The following is a 12,751-nucleotide window of genomic DNA, read 5'->3' on the forward strand; positions in this document are numbered from 1 at the left end:
AATTATACACATGATCACATATCCGCATCTTCCAAAAGAATCCTCTTAGAACTTGTTTTTATTACCAATTTCTCCCATATTACATGAATACAAGGCACTGTCTTAAACAAAAAGGGAAGGTGCTTAACATCGGTACATTGTTTCCTCTATGGGTTAGAATTAACATGAGGCCTCACAGGTACGGCGTTTGCTCCAGTGACCACAAGGCGAGTGACCTGTCTTCTTCTTGCATAATGGCCGGAGTGATGGCGCAGGTTACGCTTCGGCTGTGGACAATCTCTGGAGAAATGACCTGGTTCTTTGCAGTTGTAACAAATCAACGTCTTCTTTGCTGAGCTGTCCATCTGGGGATGATCATTGTGACTTGGAGTTGGAATTGGTGGTTGGAAACCCTTGCTAACATTGGCATCAGCGGTACCATCGTTGCTATCACCATTGGAGTCTTTCTCAGTGTCAAAATTGCTAAGGTTGTCATTCTGGGTTCCAACATTGATACTATCGTTGACATCTTGGCGAATGCTACCGACATTGCACGCTTTATTCGAGTGGTCACTAATGGGGCAAGAACCATGGTTGTTGGTGGTATCATCATTATTAGTATTGCTAGTGTTGTTGTCTGCATTGCATTCATCTTCTTGGGGCAGGAACTCTTGATGCACAACAGGAGATCCGGTGATCTGAAGTGGCTCAGTGCGCTGTCTTTGGTTACCACCTGGAAATACTGGGATGTTGACAATCCTTCTCTTGCAGTTCGTCATCCGATTATGCTCACTTTCGAGTTGCATGGCTTTGTCCACAAGTTTCTCAAAATCTTCATAATCCTCTAGAAGTAGTTGCACTGCAAGCTCATCTTTTAACCCCTGGAGAAACTTCTCTTGTTTGTCTTCATCCGTTTCCACATCTTCTGGTGCATAGTGAGCCAAACGATAGAACTCATGCAGGTACTCTGTGACGGTCAAATCTCCTTGCTTCAGGTAGCGAAACTCTCGTTTTCTTAGTGTGATCATTCCTGCGGGAACATGTGATCTCTTGAATACAGATGAAAACTCGTTCCAGGTGATGGTATGTCCTTCTGGCCGTGATGCTTCGTAGCTATCCCACCACTCTGAAGCCGGTCCAACCAACTGATGAGTTGCGAAGCCAACCCGCTCCTGGTCGGTGCACTGAATCAACCCTAGCTTCTTCTCGACTGTGCGCAACCAATCACTGGCTTCCATAGGATCGACGGCCATGGCAAAGGTTGGAGGCCCCGTTTTGAGAAATTCTGATAACTTGCACTGTTGCTGGACTGTAGGTACTTGAACGTTGGTTGCCCCTGCTGGGTTGTTCCGATTCTGTAAGAGTTGAAAGGCTGTTGCCAACATGTTGGTTTGGTTAACCACAACTTGGATTAGCTCTGGTGAGGTTTCGTTGATGCTTTTCTCATTCCCATTGGCTTGGGTTCTTGAGTCATCGGATCCATCATTCCCATAGCCTTTGTTACCAGTGTTATCCATCTGTCACAAGGTAGGGGTTGAGAGAGGAAGCATACAAGGAAAGAATAGACCAGAGCTAGGGACAGGACCTTAAAGGAACTAACTCTTTTTGTTGATGTGTTGTGTGTTTTGCTTATTCTGCAAGTTGATTAAGCAAACAACCTAGCATGGTTACATCACCACCCACCGATGCAAACCACGCGCTACACACACAAGCAAGGAAACACACGACAAACGAAACACTAGAGGGTGGCTTAGGTTCTGCGACGGGTTCTCCAAGATCTTCACTCCTGCTTCACAGCTGGCTTCACTGCTTCCTTCGCTTCGCTAGCGGATCCTGCAGTCTTCCGGAGCTTCGGCAAACAACTGACGACATCTTCTTCTTCGCAAAGCTGACCATCTAGTACTTAGTTGAAATCCGAAGAAAGAAAAGAGTAAACCTTTTGCAAATAGCATTAGGAGAAGGAGAAAAAGAGGAACTTTCGCAAATAATTTTATTTATAAAATATGTCCTTAGGTTTTATCCATTTGGCTTATCCTACAGTCGAGATGGCTCTGATACCAGCTTGTCGCGACCGGGAAAATTGCCTTTTCCCGAACGCTAGTGTATTAATCCCCGTCCCAGGAAAAGCCGGGGTACACCATACAAACATGATATAAAAGACACATCTTTATTACATCGATAATATTTACATTATTACAAAGGCGCTTCAGGCCTGACAATCAAAAATAAACAGCAGCGGACTAGCGGGCCTACGGCTCCATCTTCACAGGCGCTCAACTGGGGTATAAGCCAGGACTCCACCTAAGACATCTTCTCCAAAGCTTCTCTTACTGAAGAGGGGAAAGATTGAGCAAGAATGAGTACAACCACAGTACTCAGCAAGTCACACCGGCAGATGCATGGTTAATGCAAGGGGGTACAAGGAGTAATAATATAGGGATTAAGCTTTTGCAGAAAAGCAGCATTTATAAGTCACTTAGTTGCCCAAAGCTATTTTATAAAGACGATCCTAGAGCTACACAGTATTATTAAACAAGGCCGTGAACCCTCACGAACCTGCCTTAACCCAAGGCCTACGATGATTCAGACCGAACTGGCAACCCGACCCTGGGTCCCAGCTCGTCCCAAGCCAACCCAGGCCAACCATTCCATATTTTAGTTGTTGAGCAAATTTTAAGAATTAAAACACTGACTTGGGTACATTGCTAGGCTTGCCCATATCCGAGGGCTCGGCTATTCGAATAGATTTACTCTGATCAGAGGTGTACATCTTTACCCACAAGACACATCTTTACTCCGCATTCCATGGCCTTGGAACCCGTCGTAAAGATGTGACATAGTTTCCAACCCATCCTAGCCTTAGACAAGAGTACCGACCCAATCCTACCTACGGCCGGGATACCCGGGACAGGCAGGCAGAACTGAGCCCCTAGCATTGGGCACCAACCCTCCGCCGTATGACATCTCGACTACCGAGCCGCAGCTCGTGTAGCCTTCATTTGCCCTGGAGAATGTCCATCGACGCCCGACTTCATCCATCTCCAATCCGTGTACTTTTGTTTATGACTAGACTGAGCCACAAACTAAGCCTTACCCATTAGACATGTGGAAGTACGGTAGTGCTTTGCAACAGAGGCCCGAGCTTTAGTCCTTATAGTGGCCGGGGTGCTACTTCCCATAACTGGCATGCACCCAAACCCCACCGAAAACAGGTTTTAGGGGTTTTGAAAGAGGAAGAGAGGTGTATGTCCAATTCCACCACAAACCAATAATTCCATAGTGTCCAAATGATATGAGAATTCCCAAAGTCTAAAGTTATAAAACCACCTAATGTTGCCTAATTATTCAGCGAAGCATCTACCTAAATTTATACTAGTGGAACCATGAACAGAGTACCCACTAGTTGGGGTTTTATTTATTCTAGGGTGAACAAGGTAATAATAATAACAATAACAATAATAAGGTCATAACAAAGGTAATTGGGCATGGCTAGATAAAACAGTGATAACGCGGGAATTTAAATAAAGCGGTAATGCAATAATTTAAATCAACATAATTTTACAAACTGGGATTCAATATGTTCAAGGATGATGTGACTTGCCTTGCTCAGAGAGAACGGACTTCCGATCCTTCGGCGACGACCACGAACCACGCTTCGGGAACCTCCGGAACGACGAAAGCTACGCGAAGCACACAAGCAAAGCTACAAGCCTATAAAGAAGCAATAACAATACATAAAAACAAAGCACAGGGTTCTTTAGGTTATAGCAAACATTAGGAGACTTGAACGGGTCGATTCAGAGTTCGTATGACCAAGATATGATCATCCGAAGTTTAATGCTGTTATATGGAGATTTGCGGATTATTGTAATTAGGTTTTGCAACTATAAAACATGTGTAAGCGCTAGCCTGGAAAAGACAGGAAGGCTGCGCCGTTGACATGCGGACCCCACATGTCAACCTAAAGGACCGCGGTAGACCGAGTGCACAGAGACGGTCCACGGGTCGACGGAAGCGGATCCCGTGTGTCAACCGAGGCGAGTGGCCGACAAACGGACTCCACTGGACACCACACGGACTGCACACGTGGAAACCACGCGGCTACCAAGCGGGCACACAAACACGGACACTACACGGTCACCACCCGCACACGTGAACGACTACCGACACCGGTACACGGGTACCGGGGTCGACGACCGCACAACGGGTACGGGGCGACGCCGAAAGGACGAGGGCGGGGAAGCGAGAGGACGGATCCTTACCACCACGCGACGAGGCGTGGGAACGACAACGACGAACGGGCGCGGCGGAGACAGACGGGCACAACGGAGACGAACGGCGAGGGGACGGCTTCGGCGGCGATCCTTGGACGAAGGCGAGACGCGGCCGGCACGGGGCTTGACGACGCGGAGCCGAGGGCGGAGACGAGGACGGGGCTGCAGCGGCTCGCTTGACGAACGCGGACGACGGACGAGAACGGCTCGACGGAGGGACGAACGCCACGACGACCGGGAACGACGAGAGGACGACGACGACGACGACGACCGGGACCGGCGAGGAGGCGACGAGGACAGCCGGCAGCGGCTGCACGGAGACGAGGACGACGTGGGACACGCCGCTGCGATGACGATGACGGAGGCGGCGCCGCGAGACGACGAGCCGGGCGACCGACGGGACGTCGATGACGAGAACGATCGGAGACGACGATGATGGCAGGCAGCAGCGGCTGAGAGGAGGAGGGGACAGCGTGGAACACGCCGCTACGACGTTGGTGATGGTGGTGGTGCAGCGGGGCGACGAGCCGACGAGGAGGAAGGAGAGGCCGGCGCGGAGACGACGGCGTTCCGGCGAAGTTCGGGCGAGGAGGAGGTGGTGCCGGGGATGAGAGCGGCGTCGTGGAGCCGAGGAAGGTGGTGGCGACGTCGACCGGCGCTCAGGCAGGGAGATAGAGGCGGCTGGAGGCGGCCGGCGCGAAGGAAAGAGGAGGACGACGGCGGGAACGCGCCTCCGGCGGTCACCGCGCGAAACGGAGGGTAGGCCGAGGGAGAGGGGGCAGCTGCGATGCTGGAGGAGGCGACGGCGCGGCCGGACGATGCTCCGGTGAGGAGGGAGAGGCGGCTGGAGGCCGGCCGGCAACGTGGGAGAGAGAGGGCGACGGTGGGGAGGTGGCTAGAGACCACGGGAGAGCTTGGGAGGAGACCAAAACGGTAGAACGCAAAGAGGGGGTTCTATTTTATAGGAGAGGAGAGGGAACCGGCCACGGGGGAGGTCGGAACGGCGGCGAGAACCACGGCCGGCGGCAATGGTTGGTGGCCGGAGAAAACGCGAGCGTTCCCGGCGATTGGGGGCGGCATTCAAGGGGGAAAACGGGGGAAATCGAAGAGGAATCAATGGGGATTAATTGCCCCTAATCAATTTGGTAAGAGCCGGCTTGAATAGAGCGGATTTAGAGGAGGAATGGCGCTAGGGCTCGCTCGGGAGAGGGAGAGAGGACGGCCGGGCGGGAGGAAGGGGACGACGCCCGCCTGACGCGCGGGCCCCACGCGGTCGGGCGGCGGCGTCAGCGCGCGCACGCGCGCGGCACGTGCGGGAGGGGAGCGGCTCGGGGGCTGGGGCGGCTTGGGCCGGCGGCCGGCCCAGGAAGAGAGGAGGGAGAGGCGGCTTGGGCCGGGCAGGCCGGGAGGGGAGGGGGGGGGAAGAGGCAGCCCGGGAGAGAGAGGGAGGAGGGAGCTGGGCCGAGAGGGGAGGAGGCCCAAGAGGAGGAGGGAGAGAAGGAGAGAAAGAGAGGGAGGAGAGGGAGACTTTGAACTGGGCTTGGCCCAAAGGAGGAAGAGGAGGGATTTTTAGCTTTTCTTTTTAATAAACTTTGATCAAGGTTGTTGTTGCTTAATAATTATTTCCGGTGCTCTGAAAATTCAAGTAAAATTTGAGGGCTCTTTTTAGACCAAGGAGAATTTAACAAAAATTCTCCGGGCCACGTTGGAATTTTTCTTGTACGTATTTTAGTGTTTGCCAATTTCTTTTCGCATTTTAATTAATTCTATTATGCCTTTTAGCGAATGATTTTTATTTCGGGATGAATTTATCAGGACGTGACAATAGCTGACGCAGTCGGCATGGAGATGAAATGACCAACATGAAGACGAAATTGCTCATCAGAAGTAACGGAAGATGTCAGTGGTAGTAAAGATGCCACCAATCAAATGTAATGAAGTTGCATAACCATGGAGGCGAAGAAACCAGTCGGCAACAGTCAGGTCAGCTAGCAGTGAAGATGTAGGCGCCCAACAACAACGAAAGATCAGTCGGTGGTGACAAAAGCAAACCGACGATGAAGACGTAGACGCGCATCAACGGTGATGGCGAAATCCACCAATCATGAAGATGAAGAAAATAATCGGCGGCGACAAACGCATCCGACGGTAATGATGATTAGCGGCAACAGAGATAGCCGACTATGATGACGAAGTTTCCCATCAACGGCAGCAGAGTAGGCTATGTTGATGAGGCTTGACAAGATGTTGATGAAGATGACGATGTCGGTGATCCAGTCAATAGCGATGTAGCAGCCGATGATAACGATGAGATCCTCTATCGGCAGTTGCGTAGTAGGCCAACCGTGAAGACAAATAATTGGAGGAGAGTTGATGTTGTTGCCCAACTCGTCTAAACCGAAATATTTGAAGTTGTTGAAGTAGAATGTCTGTTCCGAAGCAAAGATGAAGATAATGACTCCTGGAGTTGACTCATTGGCTGATTAATTGATTTCTTCAGCTTGACATAAAATTTGTCAAATTTTGAGCCTTATATTTGTGTAGCCCCCGACTCTTTGGTTAGTTGGGAAACAACTGAACATAGAGTCGAGAATTATAGCTTCTTGTCGTCGAGTAGTCATTGCTTGATTGAAGATATGTGTTGAAGGTGTCCAAGTAGAAATCCTGAATATTGGAGAGTCACTTGTTGTAGTAAAATATCATGGCATTGCATGCCGATATGTCGAGGTTCACAAAGACGTCGTGGTTGGTGAAGTAGTAAAACTTGCGAAGTAGCAGCAATAGAGTTTGCCAGTGCCGAAGATAACAAAGATGAAGTCGCTCCACTATGATGACAAAGTTGCATCGCCGTGATGAAGTGAACACGAGTCGGCGGCAACAGAAGCAAACTGGTAGCGAAGACGTGCAGTTGTGAAGATAAAAGCACTAGTCGGCGGCGGCATAACCAGTCGGCAACGGAAGACGATGATGTCCATCAGTAGTGGTAGCTGTATAAACCAGACGTAGAGGTGAGGGCACTAGTCAGCAGCAGACGAGACGACCGGCGGTGAAGAAGATAAGGCCAATCAACACTGGCAGAATCATGCAGCCATGGAAGTGAAGAAACCAGTCGGCAGCCATGGCAAACGTAGGCAGCTTGTGTTGAAGATACTGATGCCTATTAGTAGTGACAGCGATGTAGCCAGCCGTGAAGAAGATAGCATCAGTTGGCGTTATAACAGGCCAGCCGTGCAGGCGGTGACACCAGTCAGCGGCGGATGCGGCGGCCGGTCGGTGAAGACGTAGACGCCCAACAACGGCAGCATAATAGGCCAGCCGTGCAGGCGGAAACACCAGTCGGCGGCGGTCGAGGCGGCCGGTCGGTGAAGACGTAGACGCCCAACAACGGCGGCATAATAAGTCAGCCGTGCAGGCGGAAGCACCAGTCGGCGGCGGACGAGGCGGCCGGTCGGTGAAGACGTAGACGCCCAACAACGGCGGCATAAAGGCCAGCCGTGCAGGCGGAAACACCAGTCGGCGGCGGCGAAGGCAAGCCGGTCGGTGACGACGTAGACGCCCAACAACGGCGGCATAAAGGCCAGCCGTGCAGGCGGAAACACCAGTCGGCGGCGGCGAAGGCAAGCCGGTCGGTGACGACGTAGACGCCTAACAACGGCAGCATAATAGGCCAGCCGTGCAGGCGGAAACACCAGTCGGCGGCGGTCGAGGCGAGCCGGTCGGTGAAGACGTAGACGCCCAACAACGGCGGCATAAAGGCCAGCCGTGCAGGCGGAAACACCAGTCGGCGGCGGCGAAGGCAAGCCGGTCGGTGAAGACGTAGACGCCCAACAACGGCGGCATAATAGGCCAGCCGTGCAGGCGGACACACCAGTCGGCGGCGGCGAAGGCAAGCCGGTCGGTGAAGACGTAGACGCCCAACAACGGCGGCATAATAGGCCAGCCGTGCAGGCGGAAACACCAGTCGGCGGCTGACGAGGCGGCCGGTCGGTGAAGACGTAGACGCCCAACAACGGTGGCATAATAGGCCAGCCGTGCAGGCAGAAACACCAGTCGGCGGCTGACGAGGCGGCCGGTCGGTGAAGACGTAGACGCCCAACAACGGTGGCATAATAGGCCAGCCGTGCAGGCGGAGACACCAGTCGGCGGCGACGAAGGCAAGCCGGTCGGTGAAGACGTAGACGCCCAACAACGGCGGCATAATAGGCCAGCCGTGCAGGCGGAAACACCAGTCGGCGGCGGACGAGGCGGCCGGTCGGTGAAGACGTAGACGCCCAACAATGGTGGTATAATAGGCCAGCCGTGCAGGCGGAGACACCAGTCGGCGGCGACGAAGGCAAGCCGGTCGGTGAAGACGTAGACGCCCAACAACGGTGGTGTGACCAACCAACCGTATAGGCGAAGACACCAATCGGCGGCGGACGAGGCGGCCGGTCGGTGAAGACGTAGACGCCCAACAACGGTGGCGTAATAGGCCAGCCGTGCAGGCGGAAACACCAGTCGGCGGCCGACGAGGCGGCCGGTCGGTGAAGACGTAGACGCCCAACAACGGCAGCATAAAGGCCAGCCGTGCAGGCGGAAACACCAGTCGGCAGCGGCGAAGGCAAGCCGGTCGGTGAAGACGTAGACGCCCAACAACGGCGGCATAAAGGCCAGCCGTGCAGGCGAGGACATCGGTCGGCGGTGACGAAGGCAAGCCGGTCGGTGAAGACGTAGACGCCCAACAACGGCGGCATAAAGGCCAGCCGTGCAGGCGAGGACATCGGTCGGCGGCGGCGAAGGCAAGCCGGTCGGTGAAGACGTAGACGCCCAACAACGGCGGCATAATAGGCCAGCCGTGCAGGCGGAAACACCAGTCGGCGGCGGTCGAGGCGAGCCGGTGGTGATGTTCTGACTGATCCATTCTTGGAGCGTAAGAGATAAGCTTAAAGCCATGAATCCCTTTTATGCATATCTGGATCTGGATCCTGCAGAACAAACATATAGGATGAGTAGTATCTGATATAAATATAATACTCGAGAAAAAATCAAGTATTTTAAAATATTTATAAATATGTATTTCTCCTCTTGTCAATTTTGATTTCCCCGAGCAGATGACTCATTACGTTTAAACACTCTGCCCGACTAGTCATAGCCACCAAGCACTGGGAGTCGGCCTAAGCACTTCCCAAACATGCATATGAGTGACATGAGTTCGTCATTAATGGAACAAAGTTTCACGGATCGGAGTTTACTACTCGGGTACTTTTGCAATTATTAAGAGCAGAAAATAAATTATCTTATCTCTATGCTTTTGATTTATTCCGAATAATACTTAGCACCTTGCGTTACTCGGTCCATCCAACGAGCCCCCGGGTGCTAGGAATCGGCCCAAAGGCAACCATCCATTGGCAAACCAAACGGAAAGCATAGGAAGATAGATCATCGGGTGGCGGCCAGCATTTGGTGAAGCTTTCCCAACCCCCGATACACATGAGGTCGTGGTTTTTGCTCACTTCTTTTATGGCGGATTTGCTCTTCCAACTTTGAAGTTTTTCCGTGGGATCTTGAACTTCTATGGAATCAATTTGCATCATTTGAATCCAAACTCTATAGTCCACATTGCCAATTTCGTCCACTTCTGTGAAGCTTTCTTGGGCATTAGGCCTCATTTTGCTCTGTTCCGCCGAATTTTCTTCCTCAAGCCCCAACCAAACAAGAGCAAACCATGCGTAGTTGGAGGGGCTGGATTTCAACTGAGAGGAACCTTGAGCCAAAAGTATTTTTCTATGCCCTTCAAGACCTCAAACAAAGGATGGCACGCCAACTGGTTCTATGTCCAAAATCCTGAGCCTGCTCTTCCCGAGTACTCCTGCCTTCCCCCAGTATACCAAGACACTTGGAACTCACTGCCTATGGGAGATGAAGCCGCCCAAGCTCTAGAACTAATGGAACGCATGCTGAAGCTCAAGGAGCAAGGTTTGCAGGGAGAGCAAATCACTCGGCACTTCATCAAGAGCCGACTAGCTCCAATCAAGGAAAGATCCCGTACAGCTTTTGAGTTTGATGGAAAGCATGATCCAAACCGCGAAGACCCAGATTCTTTGGACTTTAAGATCATGAAAGAAAGGATGTACAAGATTTTCTCCAATGCCATTGCTGTCAGTTATTCACATTTGCTGCCGGTTGTTCCATACAACGCATTTAATCCACCTCCGCCGGTATGTATCAGAATCTTTCAACCCGTGTCCAAAATACAATTTTGTTCTCTTGTTGAAGTAACTGACCGTGGAGGACGTCTTTTTTAGGAATTTGCTTTGATGAAATCTGATCCCCCAATTGCTCAACGCCGATCTCCTCGTCGTTAGACCATTCAGGGAAGTGGGGGACCCAAAATCGGGTCAAACTCCCAATCTGAAGCTCCCAATCCGACTGGGCAGTCAGATTCTCGCAAGAGAAAGCTTGTGCTGAGCGACGACGAAGATGATGGCAACAAGGGATCACCCAAAAAACTGCCAAAGCACACTGCTCCGAAGAAGAAAACGTCTAGCCGTCCCATGCCAAAGTTTAGGAAGTCCTCCAGGTATAAATCGTTCAATACCTTGTTTGCTTCGGCATGCCTCTCATATGAAAGCAATATTGAAAGCTAAAAAATCTTGCAGAAAGCCATCCGACATAGATCCATCCGGAAAGGACTCCGATCCGGCTAACACAGAGACAAGTTAATCTAAAGAAGCTGGGCCGACTTCTGAGGACCACCCGACTGGCGTTCAAGCTTCAACTGACAATGTCGACCCAAGCGACCAGCCCCCGACTGGAAACCAGTCGGCAGAAGCGGAAACTGTGGCTGGCCAAGAGCCCCCGACTGGCAACCAGTTGGAAGCAGGTCCAGACCAAGAAATTCCTGAAGTTGAAGCTCAGGCTACAGCTTCTCAAAGACTGGACGCTGGCAACGACCCAATGCCTGGGTCCCCAGATAAAGGGCAAGGATCGCCTCACGCTCAACCAGAGACTGCTTCAGGTAACCCATCTTCTCAAGTAATGCCAATCCGAATAACTCCGATTTACCTAACTAACGTCTGGGAATACATCAGGACCACTGACTGGTGACGAAGAAAAAATCCCTCGAATAAAAGCAACCGCTGATTCTCGTCCCCCCCCATACTAATCAAATGGTGGGATGACAACTTGCAGCCTGCGGGCATCGTCATAAACCGACAGAAGAAAGACGAAGAAGTGCGCCAGCTGAAGAAAGCACTCGAAGAAGCTACCCGCATTGTAAATGTAAGTTTTCCGAGTGGCTGCCTTTGGCTACCTTGTTTCCTTCTCGGCAAGAGTTAACTGTGAATTATTACGCAGAGAATCCATCTCCGAAATGAGGCCAAAACCACAACTCTAGAAAAGCTGGTTCCTCATTTAGGGACCCTGGAAGCTGTTAGAGAGCAGTTACACGAAGCCAAAGAGCTAGCCAAAAAGACAGAACACGATCTAAGGGACCGGATCGCTCAACTCCAGGATAATAACTTTGAACTGAGTGGCTCATCAAAAGGTAACCATAAAATCTGCCCCATTAATTTGCGCTGTTGTAATTGTATCCTCAACTATCTGGAATCAAAACAGTGCAAGCTGCCAAGATAGCTCAACTGGAGAAGCGGATCCAGACCTTAGAAAGTGACAAGGCAGAATTGGCTGCACAAAGGGACTCGGCTTTGAAGGAGGTTGAAGGTATTGTTAGCCAACAACCTGAATTTCTCTCTTTGATGCAACAAATTATTGACATGGCTTTGTTATTGTAGACCGCAAGATCAAGTCGCAAGCCCAGTTCGACGTCCTGGTCAGTAAGATCAAAAGACTTGAAGGAGCCAGGGATGAAGTCGCAAATGCCACTACCCCACTTGTCCAGGCAATGTTCTTCAATAACAATGGTCCGAGTAGATTTGACGCGACTGAAGTTTTTGACAAGCTGAGAGTCGCTCCGGACACCTACTTCAAGAACATTAAAGAAGCCGGAAGTATGGGGGCGAGTTTAGCATTAGCAATGACCAAATCCCTGTACCCGAAGATTGATATTAATGCCGTCAATGGTTTTGCGGACGGGACAAGTGAAGAGGCTGCCCTTGATCTTATCAACGACGCTCAAAAAGCGGCCGACAAGATTGCAGGTGATGTAGTAGATCGGTTTCAGGATACCGACCTTCGGCCGACTGGCAGCAATAATACTAATGATGAAAAGACTGATACTGATTGAATGTGGATGTATTTGATGATGCATGATGGAGGCACAATTTGTTCAATACCAGTTTATTTATGCTGTGCTTGGTGTTTCTTGCTTAGCTGTTGATTTCTTAAAAGCTTTTGTCAAGCTTTGTTGAGCCTAAAACCCGCAAAAGCTATTAAAAACTTTCAATCCTCGCAAACCAAGTAGAAAAATCAAGCAAGGCAATGATAGACCGAGTAAGCAAATTGAATTGATAAAAATCACGCTCCATTATTATTATGGTAGCCCCCGACTGACAACCTCG

The 12,751-nt window shown here is 51.1% G+C and overlaps 1 protein-coding gene across 1 annotated transcript; it reads right to left on the bottom strand.

Moving 5' to 3' along the window:
• Nucleotides 1-2,127: 2,127 nt before the first annotated feature.
• LOC136355362 (proline-rich receptor-like protein kinase PERK14) lies at nucleotides 2,128-5,333 on the bottom strand. The gene is made up of 4 exons (XM_066307870.1): nucleotides 5,268-5,333; nucleotides 4,242-5,148; nucleotides 3,581-3,690; nucleotides 2,128-2,309 (listed from the first exon to the last, which is right to left on the bottom strand). The coding sequence occupies exons 1-3, from the start codon at nucleotides 5,331-5,333 to the stop codon at nucleotides 3,683-3,685; spliced, it is 981 nt and encodes a 326-aa protein (XP_066163967.1). The 3' UTR covers nucleotides 2,128-2,309; nucleotides 3,581-3,682.
• Between the last annotated feature and the right edge of the window lie 7,418 nt (nucleotides 5,334-12,751).

The sequence above is a fragment of the Oryza sativa genome, chromosome 1 (genome assembly GCF_034140825.1).
Source record: "Oryza sativa Japonica Group chromosome 1, ASM3414082v1".
In the NCBI taxonomy this organism is placed as follows: Eukaryota; Viridiplantae; Streptophyta; class Magnoliopsida; order Poales; family Poaceae; genus Oryza; species Oryza sativa.